Source organism: Fringilla coelebs (genome assembly GCF_963513975.1).
Source record: "Fringilla coelebs genome assembly, chromosome: 8".
NCBI classification, from domain to species: Eukaryota; Metazoa; Chordata; class Aves; order Passeriformes; family Fringillidae; genus Fringilla; species Fringilla coelebs.
Window position 1 is genome coordinate 16,494,039 of NC_140066.1, and position 25,753 is coordinate 16,519,791.

General features: G+C 44.1%; 2 protein-coding genes across 5 annotated transcripts in view; one reads left to right on the plus strand and one right to left on the minus strand.

Moving 5' to 3' along the window:
- NDST2 (N-deacetylase and N-sulfotransferase 2) overlaps window positions 1-3,739 on the plus strand; it is a 126,351-nt gene extending 122,612 nt beyond the window's left edge. For both annotated transcript variants that reach the window (XM_084209951.1, XM_084209952.1), the window contains 2 exons: window positions 1,196-1,298; window positions 1,452-3,739. In XM_084209951.1, the coding sequence (XP_084066077.1) occupies window positions 1,196-1,298; window positions 1,452-1,577 (229 nt within the window). In that variant the 3' untranslated portion in view covers window positions 1,578-3,739. The remainder of the gene's footprint in view (window positions 1-1,195; window positions 1,299-1,451) is intronic.
- Window positions 1-25,753, minus strand: part of ZSWIM8 (zinc finger SWIM-type containing 8) — a 75,889-nt gene that overhangs the window by 12,719 nt on the left and 37,417 nt on the right. The window contains exons 12-26 of one of the 3 annotated variants that reach the window (XM_084209949.1): window positions 25,086-25,265; window positions 23,618-23,801; window positions 22,971-23,069; window positions 21,950-22,074; window positions 20,474-20,705; window positions 20,059-20,211; window positions 18,910-19,132; window positions 18,447-18,736; window positions 17,480-17,703; window positions 16,718-17,200; window positions 15,971-16,139; window positions 13,513-13,686; window positions 11,997-12,116; window positions 10,881-11,059; window positions 9,472-9,681 (exon numbers count right to left, since the gene is read on the minus strand). In XM_084209949.1, the coding sequence (XP_084066075.1) occupies window positions 9,478-9,681; window positions 10,881-11,059; window positions 11,997-12,116; window positions 13,513-13,686; window positions 15,971-16,139; window positions 16,718-17,200; window positions 17,480-17,703; window positions 18,447-18,736; window positions 18,910-19,132; window positions 20,059-20,211; window positions 20,474-20,705; window positions 21,950-22,074; window positions 22,971-23,069; window positions 23,618-23,801; window positions 25,086-25,265 (3,039 nt within the window). In that variant the 3' untranslated portion in view covers window positions 9,472-9,477. Of the gene's footprint in view, window positions 1-8,691; window positions 9,682-10,880; window positions 11,060-11,996; window positions 12,117-13,512; window positions 13,687-15,970; window positions 16,140-16,717; window positions 17,201-17,479; window positions 17,704-18,446; window positions 18,737-18,909; window positions 19,133-20,058; window positions 20,212-20,473; window positions 20,706-21,949; window positions 22,075-22,970; window positions 23,070-23,617; window positions 23,802-25,085; window positions 25,266-25,753 lie in introns of those variants that run through there. The other 2 variants (XM_084209948.1, XM_084209950.1) reach the window with 2 other exon arrangements.

Genomic DNA, 25,753 nt, shown 5'->3' on the forward strand with positions numbered 1-25,753 from the left:
GCTGGAATTATTAGCACTCCTTATGCTTTGTGTTATACCTGTATCTGACGAAAAGTAGAGGAGGTATGATAAAAAAATGTGTGACAGTCTGCTCATATCTTCATTCAGATGGAGATTAGGGCTGCACTGCACGGTTTTGAGGTAAAGAGACTGTTATTAGAGATGATGTGGATTTGATAGGTGCCCAGAGCTGTCTGAGGGAGCATTAGTAGCAGAGGCACCACCTCACTGCTACAGTTACAGGATGTTACTGAGCCATGACTGTGATCTTGCCCACACTGCATGTACAGTTAATCTGAATAGATTAAGTGCAGTTGAAGGTGTACTGTGGCGATACCAGTGTTCAGTGGAAACTCTGCAAGCCCACTGAAGATGCTGAATATTGTTCTTTGAAGCTGAAACCTGTTTTCACATCTTCTCTGCTGTCACAGCCTATGCCAGCTGAGGATGGTGGGTAGGGATGCATGCATGTAGACACAGAACAATTGCCCTTTCCTTTCACAGTAAAGACAGGACAACTAATTGTGTTCTCCCCCTACAGCTGTTTCCAAAGGGGTGGCATAAGCTCCTCAGGGGGAAGACAGATTTAGAAAAATGTCAGGTTACTTGAAAGCTTCACTTGCTGCAGCACATGTGCTGATGGTGAATGGAGTATCTACAGTAGAGGTACTGCTGGTACCCCTCAGCCAGGGTCAGAAAATAGATGGGATTTGTCAGCTTGCCCCCAGTTACTTCAGGGGACCTGCTCAAACCTCAAGCTCACCTTTGGCCAGCTGAAGGGACAGACCAGGCCAGATCCAGACATGGTTCCCAGCATTGCCTTATGCCTGTGTTTTAGCAAGAAAATAAACACTTGACTCTTAATAAACAGTCAGGGGATACTCTAATACTCAACTATAGTGAGGAGATTTAAAAGAATTTATGTACACCAAAAAACTGATTATTATCTTTCCCCCCAGCTCAACAGACAAATTGTGTAACCATGTTACATCTGAAATTTGCACAAAGCTGAAACTGTCATATTTGCAATAGATTTCTTGTCAAAGTAGTCCAGTGCTAAAACAATCCAAGGAACCAATATCACAAAATAAATAGGTAAAGCACTGAAACAGGAAATAATTATTATGTTACTTAATTTCTGCTGCTGCTAATTGGGTACGTGGCTGTATCTTTCAAAGATAAATGTCTTTTTCAGATTTGATGAAGCAAAAGGATTTTGGTGCCAGCTGCTAGATGGAGGAAAGACTAAATGCCTAGGAAAGAGTAAAGGAAGGAAATACCCTGATATGGATTCCTTGGTGAGTAGCTGTCTCAATCTCTTGGCAACAAGAGAAGTAGAAACATCTCGGCAAACCCACATGGATTTTCCTACCATCTGTCCTAGATGACCTGTGGAGGATGTGTTGTGGGGAACATCTTTCATGCTCATGTGGTCTGTTTTTTCCACACAGTCACGGCTCTTTCTAAGAGACTTCTACCGGGAGCACAACATTGAATTATCCAAGCTGATGAACAGACTGGGGCAGCCCCTTCCAACCTGGCTCAGAGAGGAACTGCAAAACTCCAGCTGGAGCTGAGAGGGACTCCCTGGCCCCCAGTGCCATTGGGATGTATGGTGCTCCAACGTGTGCTATGATGCCATCTCTTGTCAAGCCAAAACAACTGGACAAAGGAGCAGAGAATTTGCATGTGGAGCCTTGCCCCCACCCTTGGAAAGGGCTGCTGCCCTGACACGGCCTTGGGGCATAGAGTGCAAGTCACATTCTTGAGTATTAATGGTGTGCTACTACAATTCAACTTTTACTTACAGAAAGGATTTGAAATGCCTGCCCTACTTAGAGCTGGGGAGAGAGCAAAGTTAACACTTTGTGTGTTTTTAAATTACTTTTCTCAGTCTATGAAACAGGCACGAGCTGGAGTTAATGTGTTACTCCTCTGAGCCCAGAAGTAAAGGCTGAAGAGGAGAGACAATTGAGCCCACTGCTGAGAAAAGAGCAGCAGCATAATAAAAGGGGAATCTAGTGCAGTGAAGCCCAGCTTTTATCCATAGTGTATTTGGCACAGTGAGGCCCAAGAATGCCTTGTTCCTGCCCGTGCCCATTGCTTACAGTGCCGCTGCATGGGGACAGTGGGGACTGCACCTGCGGGGACGGAGAGAGACAGGTAACCTTGTCTCTCCCTATCTGCAGTGCTTGGGGTGTGATACAGTGTCTGGTGACTCTGGTCAATGAATTGCTTTGTTATCTTAGAGAAAAGGTTTGCCACATGTGGCAACAGGGCAAGTATTTCTCTGCAGGGACTTAAGCCATTTCAAAAGCTAACGGAGGAGCAGTAATGTCCCTGTAGAGCACTTGGGAGGTGTGTGTAAGTGCAGCACAGCAGCAGGGGGAGGTAAAGCTCAGGTATTGTAAAATAAGGCTGCTGTTACAGCTGAAAGCAGGCAATTCAGTTCCCCATGTCTGCTGAGCATAAAAAAAAAAAATCCTTTTCCAACAGTTCCAGCATCCCTACCACATAGTCCAGTTGCTAGCACTGTTTTCATCTTCTTGCATGCCAACAGTCCAAGGAGAAAAGGAAAAAAAAAGTTAAAAGTAAGTATTGTTCAGCTATAAAGGGACAGCTTTGCACCAGAAGTGGTTTCCTATGCCTAAAAGGGGCTTCTGCTTCTGCAAAGTACACTAAGGTACTTTGCCTCCTCCTGCAGTTGCTGGGTAATTATTCTCAGAGGAAATCCTCCATCATGGTTGTACATATTTTCTTTGAGCCCTCCTTCCCAGGCAGAGGTGGTCCTTGGCAAGTGCTGCAAAGGGGCAGGATCCACATGAACAACTTATGGAAACGTCCACAACTGTCACAAGCCACTTCTCTCTCAGCCAGAGAGAAGTTGCTTCAACTGAGCTTTTCCACTGAGCCTTAGGTATTGTGTATTTCTGAATGAATGGTGCATTTACCGTTGTATGTAAATGTATATAGTATGCAATATAGTATTTTATTTCATGTGCCCTTGGAAAGGGTTATTTTGTGCAGCCAAAAAATGGATGGAAGGACTAGAAACCCCTCTCTCATTCCTGTCAGAGAGAAAAGCCCAACTTCCTGCACTTGATTCATGTATAGCATCATTCACATTGAATGATAATGAAGAAATTCTTGGCTCTCGAAGCTGAGCACATGTGTCTCAAAAAAGGCTAGAAGTAGTAGTAAGTGGAGATTCAATAAATGTACTACTTATTTTTCTTCTTTGTGATGATTTGGAGTGGTGTCATGGACCCTAAGCTGGTACAAGGTAAGAAAAACTAGAAATCCTCCTCCAGGCCTTAGAGCTGGTATTTGGAAGGGCAACAGTGGTGTTTAACTTACATTTGAAACCAGGTAGAAGCAGTGTGCTACTTGCAGCTAGCCTGGAGTTTGAGACTCATTCTTACTGGTTTGCAATAGTGGTGACTTTGGGACCATTCCTGGCTCCTGCAGTTGTTTCCAGCTGCGTGCCTGCCATAGCAGAGCTTGGCTCTGTCCCTCTTGTCCAGGTGTGCCTGGCACAGCAGTAAAAACTGGAAGGAAAACATTGTTTGAAAAGTCATGCTTGTCAAAGCATTGTAAAACAGTCCTACAGCTCTCCCTGCACCAGACACTTCACAAATAACCCTGGCAGCAGCAAGGCATTTTCACATGCTGCCACAGGAGGTGGAGGATCCCAGGAACAATGATTGTGCTGCTCCCTTAAACGTTTTCCTGCTCTTAATTAATTATAGGTTGTCACACAATCACTTCATGCTTTACCTCAGACTATAGTACATCTTTGAGGAGAGGCCCAGTAAAAATAATTGTGATATGAGGAAAAAATGTTGGAAGGGACTCAGTAAGTCAGTGTTACTTTACTGGTACTAGTCTGTCACTCAAGGCAGCAAATGGCAACTGCAGAGTCTCATTATCTATTTCTTCCCTCTGGTGGTTGCTTAATTTCTGTACTGCATTAGTTCTTAAAGCTTATGCTAATGACAAACAAAGCACCTGCTATGGTCAGCTGCAATAATCAGTCCTTACCTGATGAAGAGCTGTTTTCCAATCTGCTACCTTTCTCTGACAGCACATGGATGCAGAAGCTACCTGTGTTCCAGACATCTCTTCAAAGCTGTGAAATCAAACACTGCCTCCTGAGAAAAGCATGTATAATATCAGAAGCTCTGTGATACCAAAAAGCCAACAACCCCCATCTTTTTTAGTGAGAGACACTGGGTACTAGATACTGACCCATTTGGCACTAAAACATTCCAGTTCCTCACACTTCCATAGTAGAAACAAATCTCACCTTCTTGCCTCACTGCTGCATAGCAGTTCATGGTAACCAGTTCACTTCTAAGACAAAGGAAAAGGATAAGCACAAAACAGGACCTTAAGGGGTTTTTTGGTAATGTATTTTAAAAAAAACTTCTTTATTCTGATGCAACTCTCATTTAAAAAGGAGTAATCTGATGCAGGAATCAGAAGGCCATGTGATTCTTATAGCCAGATGCATGAAAGGTGAGAACTGGCAAAACAATAATAGGAAACCCTTGGGAGCTTGCAAACCATCTCAGGAATTCAGTCAGGGAGATACCTAAAAGTTGTCTGCTGCTTCTTTCTAGTCAGCACAACATTCAGGGAGCACTGGAATGAATCTCAGCTATAGGGTGAAGACCTTCTAAGGGAACTGGAGAATTTCTCTGTAGGTGTCAGCATGTATCAATTCTACACAAAAAGCTGATCACTGAAAATTGCAATTTTCATTGGATGACAGCACTGCAAAGACAAATATTCCTGACAGAAGCCTGCAGCTCCTGGAAGTCAGAATGACAAACAGGAATCTAACAAGCCACTTGATCAACCTCTTCCTGATGGTCTTCAGCCCTTGCTGATCATTTTGCTGTATCAGTAGTAACATGGCCAGAAAAGTAATGACAAACAGGTCTGAACATGCCAAATCAATCAATCAATGCTGAATCCTGAGGGACTCCTGGCTGACATGGTGCAACTGCCCTCAAGACACCACCACAGTAACAGACAACACATACAAGTGTTTTCAGACTGCTTCAATCCAGGAATCCCATCTCCCATCACACAGCAGACCATAGATGGAACGCTGGTGCCTTCTTTCCATTTATCAGTTTGTTTGTTCCTTTTTTCTTAGGAACAAGGCTTGTGGGGGTTAAAAAACACAACAAATAAAGCAATAGTAACCTCTGAAACACTTAGCAGGCTGTTTTGCTACAAAAAGTATTCCTGACACTCATCTCCACTATTCTATGTAGAAATAAAGAATCTATTTTTAGCTTTAAAAAGTTGCTTTCTTCCAAGACTCAGTTTCTCACCTTTCTCAGCTCCATAGCTTTGTCAGCTCTCACATCTCTCCACAATGCTTGTAAACCAGGTCCATAGTGGTGACACCATTGCAGCAGTCAGAATCCAGCTCGTGGTTATGTCACTTACAGTGACAGGATCATAAATCAGGCTGGGCCATAACCCCACAGGTCACTGGAAAAGGTGCTTTTTAGGACTTAAAAGAAAGTTCTTGGCTGACTTAAAAGAGGCAATGTAAGTAGGGCATGGAAGGAAATGTCAGGGACTCAGTCCCTGTTTACAGTGCATGCTATGTACATATACCAGATATGTACTAGATTTAATGAATTTCCACCACTTTCCCCTTAAAACTCACAACAACTTCATGGCAAAAAAGGAATTGTGCAGTGCAGCCTGGACAGCACTGAGTAGTTATGAATACTATAACTGGGAGCAGACCATGCCCTCAAGATAAAAAGTCACTTGTTTACAGAGCACAGTCTTTACAAGAAGCAGAAACACTATTCAGTACTGACAGCTCCTGATAGCACACACAGTTCATCTGCACCGTGCCCTCAGGGAAAGCACTCATGAGTCCTCAGCTCAAATGAAAACTCTCACCCAAAACAGCCCCAGCTGCACTTCCAGCTTCCAGAAATTAATGCTGCTGTGGGAGAGGTGCCTCCACCACCCTGCCCCAAGTGCAAATACCCTTAAAATGGAAACAGGAAGCAGAAATGAGTTCAAAAGCCACATTTGAATTATTCTGGGGGCAAGGAGAGAGTGAGGGGGAGGCAGTTTAAAAAAAAACACCAACCAAAAGATCCTGCCTTCACCATAAGCACATCAATGGCACTTAAATTCAGGCACAGAAAGAGAAAAGACAAAGTATTTTAAATAAACTATAGTTGAGAGCCATTCAGTCTATGGCTTAAAACGGCTTAAAAGAAAACTCCTGCAACAGTCATGGTGAGCAGATGCTGAGAAGTCCTGATGGCCCTGTCTTTTACTTTCTGCACCTCAGTTAAAAAAAAAAAAGTCAGTGGTAGCAGACCATTGTGAGAACATTTATCTCTTTTGGCACATTCTCTTCCCAGTTACATCCTGAAAAATTAATTTTTATATCCTGCCCATCTCTTAATGTCTAGGTAAGAAAAATACAATTTTCTACCTCATAGAAAACTATTCTAAATTTATGCCATGTTACAGCTGACAAGTTTGTCCAAGAGGGGGTGAAGAACTTCATGGGTACTTCAATGCTTACCCCATTTCCACTGACTGAGGTTTCCACAGTTCCACAGAGCACTCCAGCACTGTGTAGCAATAGCCAAGCTGGTACTAAATAAGCTGGGAAAGGAAAAGCTGTATTCTGCTCCAAAATACCACAGTTCCAGGCTTGATAAAAACCAAACCCAAGCAAAAAAAATTTAAAACTTTAGTTTCAACAACTCTCCAGAAGGCTAGTTCTGAATAGACTCTCCAAAAACCAAAATAAACATCCCAAATAAACAGTAAGGACTGTAAAGAAAAACTAGACAGGGGAGCTTTTCAGCAAATTACAGCCATATCTGTTGCTACGCATGTAATTTCATTACAGGACAGCTCAAACTCACCTTGTTCATGGGCTGTAAAGACACTGAAGTTCAAAGGTAAATACTGTTCTGTTAACTCATATTCCTGGAAAATGCCTCCAAAAGAAAATTTTCACAGGCAAGAAAGATGGTAATAGATGAACATGTCCAAAGATGGAGACATTTCATGTGTTGCTGGCAAAGTCCTGGAGAACATTTACTCTAAGTGAAAAACCACATGTGTTAAAAGTCAAGGGAAATTTGAGTTGCCTGCAATCTTTTTACAGGTCTTCTGCTGAAATGTCTTTTCAGAATTTCTAAGCCTATATATTTTTCTCACTCATGGAATAATGAATGACTAACAAGACTGCAGTGGAAAATAACTGTTCTTTTTTAACAGGAAATGAATGCTTCTGGGGCCATCAGGGCTCATGCCATCTCTTAAAAAGGAAAAATACCTCAATAACCTCACGGCCACATGGCAGTAAAAAACATCATCATCTCTTTCCTCGCTTTCTTCTGTCCTTGCTCAGATATATTTCATGGGACTTGGCTCAGGAACAACAACATATTACCAGACAGTGGTCTGAAAACTCACCTGCTCAGGGTCAAGTATATTTTTCCAATCAATATCACAGATGAGGCTCTGACATTTCATTTCCCTATTCAATCCAAATCCTTAATGCTACAAGTCACTTCTGCTCCTGATACTTAATATTCAGCTCTTTTACCCATTTCCCTTCTGCTTCTTTCCTTCTAAAACATGCTCCCTTCTCTTCCACAGATTTTCCCCTATAGCATTAGAAAATATTAGACAACTCATTTTTCTCTATGCTCCTTTCACAGTTCTGAACATGCAAGAACCAGAGCACAGAACGTGTTCTAGGAACGCAAACCTTCCACACATCATCAGGCTGTGCTCTCCAGTCAAATCCAGAAGTTTTGCAAAATAACAGGCAGCTTATAATCAACACAGACTTCAGTTTAAAAACCACAGAACCTAACCCATTATAACCATCATCTGCATTTCTAGTTAGCATGTAACTAGACACTTTATGGAGGAACACAAGGAGCTACAAGGAGATCTTTAAATAGTTACTGTTGCACAATCAGAAGCAGAGGAACCTAAGCCATACTCTCTGGCCTGTGCAGTACACAAAGCCAAACCAAAAGAGCCTGTTCATCTCTTTTGCCCTGTGCCTAAGATTTACTTTATTCTTTAAGCATATAATTGAAATATCAAACAGGCACATATTTCTAACCTGCAGAAATTAAAACTCATTGGCTAAACCCAAGTAAGAAGCAAAATACATTACTGCTGAGAAATGGGATTCTTAACATCCATGAGTCATCTAACTTCCACTTTTAAAAGCCCTGAAATGCATGTGCTTATACACTTAAGCTGTCTAAACTCAACCTCAGATGGTGTTCTGCACAATACTTGGGACATACAAGGCTCTGCATTATCACACAGTATCAAGGCTAGAAAAGGAACCCAGTGACTGATGGAACTGTAGGAAGAACATCCCAGCCTTACCACCAACTCTCTGAATACCCATCAAACATGTACCTCAGCCTCTGCAGAGGCAGGTCATTGTCAGAGCAGTACCAGGCAAGAAACCATTGGGCACCCAGCTTTGCTGGATTGCTACTCCCCAGAGCACAGGAGCCACCTACCAGGGCTCACAGGAGCTCCCACTGACACACAGCTGGCCAGCTCCTTCAGACTGCCAACATCATAGCAGAGAGAAGAGAGAGTCAGTCTAAGAAAACAAGTGTTTAATCAGGAAACGAGAAGAGACGAAGGATAAGAAAGTGATTACAGGAGAGTAATACCCCAGCCAAAAGAAACAGGATTGTACAACTTGTAACAACCAGGATCAAAACATTCTATGAGCCAGCAGTGCCCAGTAAGGGACACTCCTGAGAAAGAGCTCAAGCACTTCTGGCAGTCTCCAGGCAGCTCAGTGCAGTCAAGGACTCACTGCCCGAGCTCCAGCCTCTGTCCTCAGCTGCTGCAGAAAGCTGCAGAGGTGGCCCTGGTCCTGCTACTCCAGTCTCAGCTTCTCTCACCAGGAGTTGCTAAAAGGGATGGAGGAAGCACTCGCTGTGCACAGCAGTTCCAGCCACTCTCCAAAAGGAGATGGTGTGTGGAGTAAGAGAAGCCCATACAAAAAAAAAAAAAAAAAGAAAAAGTTTACATATTTATAAATGCTAAAATAAATATTTCAGACAGAATCCCCAACCCCTCTAACATGTGCGCAATCACACTGCAAACTGCTCGCAGGACAGCCTCCCGGGGCTCAGGGAAAAAAGCGGTGACTACACCACAGGGCAGCCAGCTCAACTTCCTTCTCATTTCCTGATGCTTCTCAAGCCTGCAGCCCACTGAGAAGGAGGAGGAAGAGCGAGCAAAGCAGAGCGCCAACACGCAACAGTGCTGGAGAGGAATGTCATGGTATAAATACATCAGATCAGTGGTTTCCAACAAGTTAAAACTAAAAAAAAAAAGACACCAGAAGGAAGGATGGTGTAAATGGAACTACAACTATGTTGGGCAAAGGATTGTGTGTCCGTGGAGCTCCACCTGGAGTCATGGTGAGAAGGTGGTCATTTCCAGAGAGACCCTTTGCCACAGCTCCTTTGTCTGCTTGCTGCGCTTTAGGTTCTGGAGAATATCATTAAACTGCATCATGCCCATGGGAGTCAGGCAGAAGGCGCTTCTGGCGCTGCGGATGGCATTCACAAAGTCATCGTAGTCAGCTGGAGTGAGATGGATCAGCCGATGATGGATGTACTGGATGGGAAAAGGGAAAGAGCCTTAAGGCATTTGCTCACCACCCTCCTGCTGGTGAAACTCAGAAGATTGAGCTCCCAGGGCAATAGGTCGCATGGTCCTGTTACCCACCAGCAGTCCCAAGACTGGCAGCTCTGACAGAGAAGAGTACCTCAAAAGCAGCAGTGCTGTATCCTACACCCCAGCACACCCAAGGGCAGTGCTCCCTCAGAGCACCAAATGCAGCATACAGCATCAGCAAGTGTCCTCTATGTCATGAGCACTGTATTGGGCCATAGTACAGCACTAAAGGCCCAGGTAATATTCTACCCCACCAGCATCCAACCCTCACAACCTTTCATTCTGCAGATTACACCCAGCCTGGTCACTGCTCATCTCCTTTGCTAAGAGACATGGGCTGAGTTAAGTTTACACTAAATTACAAAATATCTCTAGGCTTAGCACTGTCACTTCTATCTGCTTCTCAAAGAAGGCCCCAAACCAGCAGGCTTAGCTTTCAAGGTCAAATGAAGAAGCTGTCATGTCTCAAAAATGCCATCTAGGATGATAGAACAGCTAATCCAATCTGGACAATATGGCTACAGAATCACCCTTTGATCGTTTATTCAAGAGAAGCAGGCATATGTGAGGGGTCCTGACTGCACTGTTTTAAAGAACAGGCAGCTTTGGTATTCCAGCTGGCTCACTGAAACACTGGTTTCAACAAAGCCTGGGATATCTGTGCTGGGAGCTGATCAAGCCATTTCCACTGTTGGTATCAGCACTGGCACACCAGACAGCCACACCAGGGCTTCCTGAGAAGGGGAAAACAGGCTACTACTGACAAGAAAGTAAAAAGGATCGGCTAGGTACAGGGGTGGACACGAGGCTTGAAAACATAAAGAAAGTTCAGAAGTTAAAAGGTACACGTAGAATTCGGAATGAGGAAGAACACAACCACCTCAGCCTTCATGGAAGAGCACGGGAGGTGGAAGGCCTTGGCAGAAGCACTACAGAGATCCTTTGCATGCAGCCCCCACACAGGCAGGTGATATCTATTCCAGTCCCTGCTGAGGGAGAAGGATGCATCAGGAAATGGACCACTTCAGCTCCCAGTGCCCAAGGCCCCTTCCCCTCTGCACATGCACACACAGGCAGCACCTCCAAGGCAGGCAATGGCCTGGCAGCTCTGACAGGCAGGAAGATAAGCCACACTTTACCTGCATATAGGCCTGCTGGCACCTCTGTACCAGCTGGTGGAAGGCTGGGGTGCGCAGGTGGTTGTGCACATGGGCAGGGTTGAGCCTCTGTAGAGCTTCCATGATGATCTCCTGGAGCACAAAAGGGCTCAGCACCCCCTTGGCAGCACCAACGCAAAACTGATGCACATAATTTACACCTGCACAGGAGGAAGTCAGAACAACAGTGCTAAGATAACAGGCACACAAGAAATCACACTTCACAGCAAGAACCTGGATCTGGAGCACCTTCTTCTCACAGTACTGTATTCTCCAGCAGGCTTGAGGGAGACAGTCTAGCAAACTCATGGGACAGAGAAGATTCTGCTATACCCATCAGGTCTGAGGAGAGACCACGTACCACCTCAGTTACTGGTGTTCCCAAAGTCACTTTTCTTTAAAGGAGAAATGAAAGGAAATTAATGTGACAAGGTTACTAGAAAGACAAGGATAACACTTGACCTTCTCCATTGTTTCCTGACTGCCCATCAAGGAAGCACCTAGATGCCTCAGCACTCAGGCTTTAAGGAGGCTGTAGACTTAAGTCAAGCTTCCCCACCACTTCCTATGGTGGAGTTCTGCCAGCAGGAGCAGCAGAAGCTGTGCCGCTAAACAAGCTGTTTGTAAAGACTTTTTTAGCTCTTGCTGCTTATGAAAGCACTTAGAAAGTGAGCTGACAAAAAAGATCCAAGAGCAAAACAGAAGTAAAAACAAGCAACCCCCCCAAAAATAGGTGTTTTGAGCACCTATTGCTATAGAAAGTCTTCACAGAAGGAATAAATGTACATAAGAGGAATACCTACAGTACAGTGCAAATGGAAAAGAAAGAATCGATGTTATAGAATGGAAGAGATACAAGCTCTGAACCCTGTCCAAATCTCATGTACCTCATCCAGTGACTCAAAATCCAACAGCATGCCTACAGAACCCCAAAATGGGACAAATGAGTGGATGAAAGAGCAGTAGGGATCTTGTCTCAGGAATGGCACTGATATCAGGCTCACCCAATCTTTGAAGCTTCACTCCTTCAAGAGCTTTTTCCCACCATGGCCCAAATCCCAGCAAGTGGATTTCTGTAAGTACTGCTCTGATCCTTACCTAACTTTGCAGCTAACCCAAGGAGCCATTTTACATCCTCAGTGTAGGGCGGGCTGCGGGAGAAGTTGTTGGGATGGTCGTTGTGAGCTCTTCGGCCAAGCATCTCCAGAGCCAGCATCCCTGTGAGAAAGGGGCAGCCACAGTCAAGCAGCACTTCTGCCCAGTAAGACTACGTCTAGCATTTCACTCACTGCAACACAACCTGACTGGCCTGCCCTTCAGCAACAGAAAATTCCACAGCTACAGAGTCCAGACAGAAACAAAAGGCCAATCTTAGTTCCTGTGCTGGCAGGCTCCATCTCCAAGAACATCTGGATCTGCTGCTCCAGGCTGGGAAACCTGCACAGCCATCACTGCTCACCAGAGCTGCAAAGAGACACTCAAGCACCCATGGCAGCATCAAAGGCACCCAAAGGCTGCACTACAAGAAATGTCCTGAAAGCAAAGCTTTTGATCTAAATTTTGCAACAGAGAAAACCAACCTGACCTGCAGCAAAGACAAACAGGCCACCACTGAGCTGCAGTATTGTCAATCTGCAAACATTTCACTTATGCCATTACAGTTCTTCAGACAAATCCACCCATTTCAACAGTATTCAAATACCAACATGTGCCACATCCTGATCTTCCAGACCATCTTCCCTGCCTGTGCCTCTCTCTTATTCAGGTTATTAAACACTCTTCATGGCATGCCATGTACCACTGATATTTTAAAAGACACCTGGCATGCCTTTCTAGCTAACAAGTACTCTCTATTCTGGCTCTTAACAAAAAAGTCAAGCTTTCCTTCCATTTTCTTGCTGTTTCTCTTCCTTTGCTTAGTTTAGAGGCTTCCTTACCCTACATCAAGCATCCATTGGGTTGAACCATGAGTATGTACAAGTAGCTTACTACTTACTACTACGGTAGCTTACTGCAGCTTCAGCCCAAACCCTAAGACTGCTATCCTTTTACCAATGGCAATTCAGGCAGAGACTCTTATTTTCTCATAACCAGTGTGACTGCAAAAGGAATGCTAATTACATACCCACTCTTCACTAAATATAAGTTCCCTCTGCATCTATCTTCAACAAATAACTGGAGAGGCACAGGGCACTTCCTCTGTGCATCTGAAGACTCAGCTGGTATTAAACTGGAGGTGTGCCCTCCCCATCCATCAGCAGCAGGAGCCAAATATCATTTTATCATATAGTCACAACTTGCACAGTCACATCCTTGGAGCCCTATTCAGGCTCCTTTATGTACACCTGCTGAAAGGCAAGACTCTTCCCAGCTTTAACCCACTTAGCTTTCTTTTTCGCTCTGATGGTCCTGAAAAGCAATTGTTCAATCTTACAATGCTTTGCCTTCATTTTTAGACTCCACAACTGATCATCAGCTTGCTTTTCCCATGTCCCTCAGGTGCATTCACCCCCAACAGCTGCAGTAGCCAATTGCCAAATTGACTGTGAAAACCTGCAGCCTTGCCCTGAATCCCTCTCAAGGGGACTAGAGAAACCCCCTTGGCCATCCTTACCAACTCGGTATGCAGAGTGGAGGTAGTGCAGACCCTGGGGGCTCACAGGCTGACTGTGCTGCTCATCCTCGGCAGGAAAACCCCCCGTAACAAGGGAGTTGGGCTGTGAGGACAGAGTTGTCAAGGAAGCACCCTGAATCGCTGGGAACGTTGATCCTGCATGGACACTGCCTACTGAAGAGAGCAAAACAGCAGCATTAGGACCTAGCACCAGCCTAAAAGGTTTACTTGGGACATCATCTCCTTCACCTGACTGCCCCCTGCCAGTGTAGGGTTATAGTCCCCTAAACAGAATAATAAAGCAACCAAAACCCACAGGCTTACAACTAAAATACAATGGGCCAGGAATAGCTCTATTCTGTTTGCAAGGTGGGCCTGACAGGGTCAGTTACATGTGTGTCCATTTCTTTTGCAGTACCTCATGAACATGCAAAAAATTCAGGTTTTACTTGTAAACAGGTGTGTTGATTCGAATGCATTTGCTATTATTAAATAAAACGTTTCTGATTTCTTGTCCAAGGAAACAATCATATGTATGTCTACACCTGATGAGAAACTGCTAGGAAAATTACTGAGCAGGAACAGAATTCAGTCACTCAAAGATCAAGGCCAACAATGCAAGGTTCTTCCTCCTGGGCTGTACAACAGCTGTCTCTCCGTTCAGGAAGGCCGTTACTGGAGGCTGACCTCCAATCCGCCCCTGGAAAGAACAGTCACTGCACACGCTGGCAGCACGTATCAACAGTAAAAACAGCAAGGAGACTTGAGAAGTTGTCACCTTCAGACACTTAACTAGTATGAGCATACTTAACTAGTATGAGCAAACTCAAGGGAAATGACAGGTTTCAAATGCAAATCCATTGTACTGTACACCTAAACTCAGCAGTAAACACAGAGTCACTAAGCTGCACTCTTACAAGACTCAAATTGACCTGTCCCTCTCAAGAAAGGTACAAAGAGTAAAAAGCAAGGTTTGCTTGAGAACTCCAGAGCACAGGTGCCATTAGGTGTGTGCAAACTGTTGCCCTTGTTTCACAGTTTCTCTGTGATGCTACCACACCAGCTTGAGCAAAGCTGTAAGCTCCTTTTAATTTGCCCCTCCATGTTTGCTAGTGAATAGTTGAATACCTGAGACCAATGTGTCTCCCAGGAAAGACCTGTCTAACCTCCTCAACCAAGGAGACGGGGTGCCAAACAACGCACAAAGCAGGGCAAAATTCATACTGTGTTTGAAGTCTGGCCCAGGAGAATAACCCATAAGAATGTGGTGAATTATTGCCAGAGCTCAAGCCTCACCACATGATTCTGTACTTCAGGAACAGTAACCAGTATTGTAAGAACTGAAAATAAGTTTATGGAAGCCATAAACAATGGCAACTGGAAAGGGTGGGGTTGCTTTCTCCTTTTGGTATTTTAAGTGTTCTAGGATGAATTAGCACTTCTGGAAGATTCATAATTCTTTGGAGAACCACAAAAATGGTTTCTCACAATGAAAAGTCACAGCATCAGATTGTGACATAGGCTGGCAGCTATTAGATCCTAAGGCCTTCAAGACTGTTTTATTTGCTTTTGTGGTAGCTTTTTAATGTCAAAATACAGGATAAAAAATAACTAAAATTATTCTCCTGCTACTCTGAATATGAAGGAGACCAACACAACTCTTCCGTATTTTTCCACATACCAGTCTTCCAGCATCTGGTGAGTTTCAACACACTGAAAACAGAGAAATATTACAGCCTCTCCAATGAGGGGTTAGCAGAGATTGGGGTCAAGCATGACCCACTAGTGCAGAACTCCAGGGCAATGACAGCATGTCCACAATCCAGTCAACATCTGCTGTCCCGGTGCTACACTACTTCATGGATTTTCACCATCACTCAAGCCCTAGCACAGCACGTGAGCAACCATTCCAAATGCTATTGACGTGACTCTTGACAAAACATCCATCACCTCTGACAGTTCCACATTTGGGCACTGGCTGCCTCCAATCCTTTCAGGCAGGAAAAGACATTTAGTAGTGCTCCTGTAGCAGAAGTCTGCCTGCTTCCTACACTCTGTTCACCTGACCCAACAGAATTACATGAGCCTGCTCAAGATCATCTATGCTCACCTTGCCCAAAGGAGAGCAGGAATTAAGCTTTTACAGCTTTTACAGGAATTAAGCTAGGAGTCAGAAAGACCACAAGGGCTCCAAACATGATTTAGTCTTGAGGCCAAAACAATCTCATACTGGAAATTCAGCTGAACAGAAGTTGCTCTCTGCTAGCTGTATCAGGCCCCCTTGGGAATCCCAGTGCCTCTGAGCATGCACACCTTTAAAATGGCATGCATTTGGCCAGAACTTTCCAGTGCAAGAACCCTCGTTCCACATGTAATCAATGAGAAACAGGACCTCACCGGGGAAGAGCTAAGAGACAATAAAGAAACCTCTGCTCCCCGGCCCAGAGCTGTAACTTACGCGCTACATTGGAAGACAGCGACAGTCCCGTCTCACTGTGATAGGGATGCACCGCAATCTGCGTCATGGAGGGGACGGGCACGCCGGGGAAGGACACTGCTGTAGCTGCCAGTGACGGTGCAGTTACTGAGTAAGGGTACTGCGCCCCTATGAATGCTGGATGGACACCCTACAACAGAAGGTACAGAACACTCGTGTCTACTTCACCTGACCACTTAGAATTCAAAACATCATGTCCCCACAGAAGCCCCAGAGCTTGAAAAGTCCAGTCTGAAGGAAGCAAAGGAGGAAACTTGCACTGCATGAGCATTACATCTGCTTGCTCCTCCCCCTTTCAAAAACCCAATCACTTTGCAGACAACCACTCCAAGACCTTTAAAAATAGCCAAAGGTTAACCTTTATTTGGCATTCCCAGTGTAGTCTCTATTTAGCCTGCAAGCTCTCAAGAAAACAACTTTCTGTCCAGTGCCTTCTGAGAAACTACAGAGCAACAGAAATTAAGAACTACTGATATATTATATTTTATATTCTCTTGAGACTTTAAACGCAGCCACAAAAAGCTCCTTATTGTGCAAAAGCTGAGCTGGAGGGCCAAAGTAAGCGTCACCAAGTGGCAAGTGAGAGCAGAGAGACCTGATCTCAAGTCATGACAGGTCTGAGTCCCATGCTCTCCCCACTCCAACATACTACCCCAGAAGCAGCCACACAAGGTCACAGTAAATGAACAAGGCCCAGCCAAAACTCACCTGTGGATACGCCGAGCCAGGGACCGGGAAGACAGCTGGGCGCGGCATGTGCTGGATAGTGTGTCCGATATACTGGGGATTACAGGGGATGTGAGTCTGAAGGGTGGTGTAAGGGTGGAGACCCTGCGTGTGTGTATGTGCCATTGCTGGCCCTGCCACCGTGTGCTGCTGGTACATGGTCGACCCCACAGAGATCACTGGCATGACGGTTGCTGCTGCAGTTACTGCAGCTGCCACCGTCACCGTGGTCGGCTCTGAGGTCACCCGGCTGTCTGCCAAGCCACGTGCTGCTTCAGACGCGGCCCGCGCGCCACCGGCACTGCAGCCAGTGGCACCTTCTCTCTGGGCTGGCGTCCCACCAACAGTCTGTTCATAAAGCCAGTACCACTGATGAGCTACTTCAAAGAGGACTTCTGGGTACACACCACCTCCTTTAGCTGCCTCTTCTACTGCCATGCAGGCCTTTTCCAGCATCAGGTTGTCCTGGAAGCAGTGAAACAAAAGAAGAATGTAAAACAAGAAACACAAGAAGGAAAAAACTACAAAAGGGTAGAAGTACAATGCACTCTAAAATTACTAATACTATGGGGACCAGACAGATGCTATGCAGCAGAATAACCAGTGTTATTCATGAAACATAAGAAATCCAGAGAACTGGGATTAAGGCTGGGCAGTAGCAAAGGAGCCAACCCCACAGGTAACACCAGCACATCCTTGATGCTAGAAATCAGCCTTCACTAGCAGCTGCCATATGATGCTCACCTGTTCCTTACACTGCACCAGAGCCCTCTGGATCTCGTTTGGGTTCAGGGCATGGGCATGAGGCAGGCAGCTGAGTGCCAGTTCAGCAGCTGCCCGCACCATGTTGGAGTCTCTGGCCCGTGAAGCTCTGTCTGCCAATGATGCCACCTCTGGGGGAGTTAGATGTCCATCCCAACACTCCACTAAGATGTTCAAGGCTGCGCTACCAATCTCCATGGCCTGCCCTAAGAAAAAGAGTGAGAGAGACTCTCACATCACTGTATGCCCAGCACAGTTAGTCAGCTTTCTTTCAACAGCAGGTGCACTCTTCACTTCCTTCAGCAGCAGTGAACACAGCCCAGTTGCATCCCTTAAGGTTCATATCAAATTTAGGTGCTTCCTCCCAAAACACAGGACGAACAAGAGCCCTCAATGAGCAAGTGGTGAGGACACCATTACTTAAGATAAAATGCATTGGAAATAGCAAAAAGTACTTGCTATAGCTGATTTTAATGCCCACAAACCAGTCTGGACTGTCAGTCTATTAATTCATGTCGGGAAAACATGAATTTTCAAAGGTGTGGTTTTTAGGCCTCTAAAAGCCATATGGATAGGGAGTAGGTATGGGCGCTATCAGAAGGAAGAGGAAAGTGAAAACTGAACACAGCCAGAGAGCATGTTCAGACCTGACAAATGTCTGTCTCTTCAGCACACTTCTGAAGGAGAGGTAAAGACCAGTCTCTGTATGAGAAGTGGGCTTTTTAGACTGAAGCATGCTGCAGTACAAACAAGAAAGAGGTCACAAGAACTTTCCAGGCCAAAGTAACCACCACTGTGTAAATCACTGCTGATCAGCAACTACTGCAGCTGCGTGAGCGGCTCGCATGGCTCCTACAGCACATCAGTATCACCATTCTCAAGAACAAGCTTGCCTCCCCACCCCACCTCCTGCCCAAAAGTTAGCCTCCCAATAAAGCTTTGCTGTAACCTGTGATCCAAGAGACATGCGAGGAGTAAGTTCGAGAGAGCCAGTTGGGAGACACGAAGTTGTGCAGCCCTAGTGCATACAGCCCGATCTCAAAGGCGCAGAGGTGAAGGTTGCGGTGTGGTCCCTGGTGCCCACCACTGGAGGAAGGGTGGGTGAAGATAGAGGTACTGCTGTTTCCACCTGCTTTTATAAGGACTGTCTTGGCCAATTCAAAGTAGAAGTGAGCAGCTGCCTCTGAGGGCTGGTTTGGGACATGAGGAGCATGGCTCTCCAACCGCCTCCCTTTATACCTAGAAGAAAGACAGGAATCTTTCAGATAAGTACCCCAAGTTTGCCAGCTGGAGCTCCTGTCTTTGGGGTCCAGAGGAAACAAAGCAAATTTTCCCCATAAAGTATTTCCCGATGCCCATGTTCCCGACATCCAGCCTAGAGGTTGCCTCTGCGCATTGGTATTATTCCTTACCTGCCGACTTCCACAGTCTTTGCACGGGCTCCCCCACTTGCTCTCCTACTGCCACTGGAAGAGGAAGATCCCAGTGAGTCACTTGAAGAACTGCTGATGCTGTCACTGTCCTGTCCTCTGCCCCAGGATGTTGTTGCCCAGCTCCCACGTAGAGGACGCCGACTGAGTGTTGGAGAACTGTCAGAGGTGGTTTCAGGAGCACTGCTGTCAATACTAGCCATGCCTACAACACCAGAACCAACACAGAAATGTCACCAGGGTTGGAAAATGCAATGCAGGAAGGTAAACTCTGAATCATATCACCTGCAGTACCAGCTAAGATCAGCTGTGTCAGTGACCGCCTTAGGGCTGACAGGCATTCATTGTAAATTGAGAGAGATCAAATCAATTTGGCCATAGACATCAGTGACATTTTGTAATGCTTGGATTAAATACAGAAGAGTCCAAGAACAAGGCATCTTTATTTCCCTCTTCACACCATCACAGCCCCTCACTCCACCTGCCAAGTGTTGTGGCAGAGTATAATAACAGGAAGCAAATGTACTTACAAAGTCGAATTCCATAGATTATACGAATAGGAAGAAAACCCTTCAGATACATGCTGCACAACCTTCACATCCTCTGCCTCTAACTTATACCCTTCCCAAGAGAAGTGTAGAGGCAGCAGCTTCTCTGAATTTCTTTTTGGATCCAGGAGCACAGTGCTGTACTTCAGCTCCAGGTATCTAATCCATCACACAGAGCATAACTGGTGCAAGAAAGGCAGGAAATTTATGGAGCAAATCTTATTTGTCCATGTCAAACACCTCAGAGATACTCAGCTGCTTCTGTTGTACAGGAAAGGCTGATAAGTAAAATCCCAGAGTCATAGAACAGGTTGCTCAAAGTCCCATCCAACCTGGTCTTGAACTCCCAGGGATGGGGCATCCACCACTTTTCTGTGCAACCTGTTCAGAGCCTCACAACCCTTACAATAAAGAACTTCTTCCTAATGTCTGATCTAAATCTCCCATCTTTCAGTTTAAAGCTGTTATCCTTTGTCATATCACTATGTGTCTTTGTAAAAAGCTCTTCTCTGGCTTTCTTGGGTATACCCCAGCAGACTGCCTAAGAGAGGACAAGATGCTGTATGAGCTAGCCCATTCCCACCTGTGTGTTTCTTCTTCTGCCTGACAGGTGAACCCCAGCATCTCCCATTGTATCCACCTCGGTTTCCAAGGGCCAGACGACTGGGGACCTTTCCCTCTTGTTTCAAAACAGTGGCCTCTGCAGCTGGCTCACAGGGGGACCTCTGAGAGCTCTCTGCCAAACAGAACAGTGACAACATAAACATCATCTTGTTTCTGTATCTCTAAAATCAGACATGGCCATTTAAAACATACAAGTATCAACAGATAAAGGATTTTTATAAAATGAATTACATTTATGAGCAGGATTATGTCAGTTCTCTTTCAGTTTTAAAGACGATCATCTGACACTAGGCAAAGAACATCTAACTCAAGATTTGGAAAATAGGCTGTAACTGTGGAAAATTTTAGCATAGCTATTACAAACTACTTCTTACCCTGGGTACTCTTTTCCACAAAGTTCTCAGGACTGCTCTGGACTGCAGTGCTTACAGCAGCTTGCTGAGTGACAGAAGTCCCTGGAAGCTGCTGGATAGCTGCAGCAGACTGGGCAGCATGTTTGGAAGGAGATTTTTGGTTGGCCACTGCAGGCTTGCTGGATGAGTAGAAGGAACTCAACGTCTGTGGTTTGTGAGTTTGACTCTCTCTGTCCAGGAGTTTGTCTAAAATCTTCAAGAACAAGGGAAAAAAAAAAGGCACTGAGAAGAAGGGTAAGAGACCAGGCATTATGCTAAGACAAAGAGGTAAAATATCAAATCAACTTCCTGCTGTACAACAAATTTTATTTGTTGGAGAAAAAAAAAATGCTTATTTTCTAGAAAATATGCATCATCTTCCTGCACCAAAGAGCAATGAAATACACAGTTGAGAGCCATGCGGTCTGCATTACTTGAGGAAGCAAAGACTCAGTAATACCACATTTCCGCTTGAAACAGCCACTGGCTTTACTGGAAAAGCACCCAAAACTCACAAAAAATATGCAATTCTGGCATATCGAGGAGAGAATGGAGAATTCTAAATTTAGTTCTGCCAGATGTTGTTTACATCACAAAAATTCCACACTCACCATTCAGAAAATCCTGTCAAATATTACTGAGAAAGGGGCAAAGCCACTAGAGAAACTGCTTTATACTGGCCTACAGTAACAATTACTTGTCATAATTTATTATGTAATTGGGGAACAATGCATCACCACATTCTAGGGGTTTGTCCACTTCTACTGTTTGTTCTCCATATTTAATCAACACCACAAGTCTGACAGATCATTTATGCACAGATGATTCAGATCACAGTGTCCCTGTTATTCCCTGGAGAAGAGTATAGCAAAAACGCTTCTGTTTCAGGAGACAAAAAGATACTAATAATGTAGTTCTTGCTGTGTAGGAGGATTTCTGAATATAAAAAATTAATAAAATCCTTTCTGAAGCTTCAGTAATTTTCAATTTTTTTTTCTTCCTTTGGGGTGGACAGGCAGAGTTTTACTCTCTCTCTTGTGTAGAAAATTAAGACAGGTGTAATGAACTAGTATATCAAAGAGGTGAGAGGTTAAGAAACAGAGCTTTTTCTAGCTATACTGTTCTGCAAGCCAATATCCCTGCAGCAAAACACATGCAATTTCCAGACCACACACAGACTGCACACCAAAAACCCTTAGGAGTGGACTTGTCTTAGCAATAAAAGCAGTGACAACACATCTCCTGACTGGATCTTAAGAAACTATGGAAAGAGTGCCTCTCCCAGGGCAACACACTCCGTACAATCAGGTTTTGCAGCAGTGGATAAATATAAATACCACAACATAGCTTGTAAAACATCAGTATATGACACAGCAACTCATACTCACTGGCAAAACTATCAAATCCATCAAAACCCAAACCTTCCTTCTCCCTCTCCCCTTTCAAAGGGAAACTCACCTTCTTCAGCTTAGACTGATCATCCTTGTAAGTGATCATCAGGGCTAGCGCCAGATCCCCTTTCTCCCTTCGTGTGCCTTCACACAACAGAGGATGTTCTGCTTCACTGACAGTTGTTTTCATACCTGCAGCCCATAAAAGAGAGCATGAAGAGACAAGTGAGCTCATGGGACTACACTACATCCTGAGAGCTCTCTATACTTCAGACTGTTTTAATCTCCTCACTGTTACAGGCAAAAAAAGATTTTTTTCTGTTAACTTCAAAAAGAGGCCATGAATAAACAGAAGCTGCAGTCTGTCCCTAGAATACTAAGTTGGCCACAACTGTCAGAACAACAAGATACTAAAAGGCTACGGGAAGAGTCCAGGCAAGCCTACAACCCTATCTTGAAACAAAGCTTTTGGTTTCTGCAGGTGCCACAAGCCAGCATTCCAACACCATAAAAAACTCATCTTCTTTCTTTCAGAGATGAGGCAACAAACAACAGGTCTTGTCTAATCCATTTCATTTCTTTTTGCATACTGCTTTAAAACATGCATACAGTATTGTCAACAGAACATGTATATAATCACTGCTTTGTTGCTGAAGCAAATGAGGCAAGAATTCAGTACTATGCTAAGATCCTGAATGATATGATAATACTTGAGAGTACTTCTGCTAATCTTTTGCTATCATTGTCTAATCTCTTAAAAAATGATTGCCTTTTGTTCTCTGAAATTGTCCATTTCCATTGAAGTCCCAGGCAATACATATTTTCTGACAAAAGAGCAAGCAGAAAGCTAAAATTCATGTTACTATCTAAACACTGAGTTCTCACCCCATATTCTCCTTCCATTTTTTCACAGCTTTGCAATGATATCTCAACCCTGGCATGTAGAATCCTGCATCTGGTTCTGTCCAACTCTGCAAACACTTCTATGTCTGCACCAAACTGGAATTAACTACTAACTCTCACCATTCAAAATGGGAAAACATGCAGAACATAGATGAAGGCAGACCTTCCTTGTAAAAGATTCTTACCAAGAGCAGCAACAGCTGCCTCAAAACCAAGCTCTTCATCTCCAGGCATTTCATTATTCCAATTACGGCTTGGGGGTCTAGAGCCTGTAGGAGAAACCACTGAAAGAAGACAATAGAATTAGTGTTCATCTTTCAAAGCTAAGGCTTCAAAGCAAAAGACATTTCTGAGAGCTTTCTGAATTTGCAGAGCTTCCTGTGGTCCTATTCTTAGCCTCATACCAGTTTCAAGACCACAGCACCTTACAGGGTTTTCTTCCTATTTCTCTCTCTAAACTCAGAAGGCTCCTAACCAGTATATTGCTAAGTCAGTCTTCTAATCCCCGGTTGCTGTGTTCTTTTTATATGCTAGATTTATAATAGATATAACCAGTGTAAAAGCAGCAAAGTCAGTAATTTATAACTATTTTACAAACACACATAGAGTGCTGAAATGTCTTAAGTGTGCAGTTGTTTTCAAATGTAGGCAGAAAGAGAAACTGTTCCACTGGGGAACAAAATATCTTTAAAACAATGTAGAGGCATGTGCAAGCAACAGCACGTGAAGAATTAAACTTTGGTTGTTCTTATACAGTTTCCCTTTGAAAATCCCTCAAGACCTGGCATCTCAGAATACGCCCTGCACACACTCAGGCCAATGCTGTCAGTACCTGGAGTGCACAGGACATCAAATATAAAGCTTGCCAACATCAGAGGCAGGACAGGACGGTAATCACACAAGGTCCCTTCTCGCAGTTCTTCAGCTCTTCCTCGAATAGTGTTCATCTCATTGGTGCCCAAGGGAATCTTCTTCAAGAGGGCTGCAATCTCAGATTCCTGATAAGCCAGCTTCACCTGGTAGTATCCACAAGGAAACAGAATAAAAACTGTCAACAGCACAGTCCCCTCTGGGGAGCACACCATCCTCCCCTATACATAAAGTACAGCAATAGTTTTTATTAGTTTATTAAATGATAGCAGTGCTTACCAGCCTAGCCACCATTACCATCCTCCCCACAAAGAAAACAAACCTAATGTTTTCAAATCTATTGATAGTCTTGCTTCATATTTATACGCAAATTTTTTTACTCAAATGATGACTTTTCAGTTGCATACAGAAAAAATGCATCAACTCTCATAAGAACATCAGCAGAAGTATCTGACTGGACAGGCCAGTGAAAAAGGTGGTTAATTGTAATTGTATGAAGAAAGGATGCTATGTTAAGTGATACACCCATTTGAGACACCAGAGACTGATTAGCAGATTAAAGGGCACAGTTGCAGCACACAGGCCATCAGGATGAAGACATTTCACTGCTCTGTGTCTGTATTCTCTCCATTCTTAACATATGAAAGCAATAGTTTTGGCAAGTGACTGCCAAACTTACAATCATCTAATCAGACCATAAGAAGTACAGATAATTAGTAAAATAATTGTAGTTGGTGAATAACTAGCAACAATACACACTTTAAGGGGCTGAACAATCCTGCAGTGAAAAGCAAGGTAGCTGTAAATCACACAGACATGGTCTTCACTGGACACTTTTTTCAAAACAGGAATCTTCACAGTACTCAAGGAGTGTCCAAAATAACATGCTTGTACAGTGCCTATGCTTGCTTGCCAGTGAATGAGGTATCAGCAGAAGCAATTTTCAAACAGATAACAATTGCACCAATTCACCCTAAGGAATAATTTTCAAACCATTTCACTGATGCAAATATGGATATTTACAAATGACTTTGTTTTCCCCACATTAGCAAAGCAAAATGAAAACATATTTAAGATAAGAACTAGGCTGTTCTTGTCCAAATAATACATTCATAAAAGATTTTGTACTCGTTTAAATATTTTCAGACCTATAGCTTTGTGTGAAACCAAAGACCTGTTGATACATCAGGTCTGAGCTTCCTATCAGTGAAGGTAACAACAGCTGAAGTGATATTGCTAATAATTTTTGTAGGAGATCAACACGTTGCAATGGGATGTGCACTCAATTGGTTCAGTTCTATTGCAATCCATTTTAGGAAAACATATAAAAGCACAACCAAACTTCAAGCACTGAAAGTTAAACCATGTGAGCAAACACGTTCCAAGAGATCAACATTTATGGATACTGTCTTTTTGAGATATTTCATTACCTCCAGAGCCTTGGTAGAGGCAGGTGGTCTCTGCAGCTCCAGAGCAAACATTCCTATTCGGAAGGCCAGGTTGTGGTACTCCAGCCGCTCACTCAAGACAGTCAGCAAGAAAGCAGCTTTAGACAAGGTGTTGGTTGCCATCCATGTCTGCTTGCTGGTTGACACCTTGTTCTTTTTGCCCTGTTTAAGGGGGAATTTGTCACAGGACACTTTCCTAAACATCCTAAATGACTCTATGTTTGTCCTCTTTTCCTTTGCAGTAATTATAGACAGGAGAAAGAATAAAATACATTTAAATTTTGTTCCTTCTTCTGAGGAATCTCCAATTTCAGTGGTTACCATTGAACATCACTACTTCCCCTATGTCATCCCAGCACAACACAGTGAAAGAGCTGGCCTGTGGACAAGACAGACATTCCCTATTGGACTGATGCTGTACAGGCAGATGTCACACACCTGTCCCTTCCAAGGGAACCCTTCTATACAACAAACACTACTTAGTGTCACTACAACTGAGTTTCCAGAAATTTATGCTCATGTCCAACCTTATCCTCAAACAGCAAAACTACTAACATTTCCAGTGATGTACATTATGAAATAGGAGACTAAGGTTTTGGAGAGAATCACAAGAAACAGGGTCACCTGCACAGAGCTGCACTAACATCAAG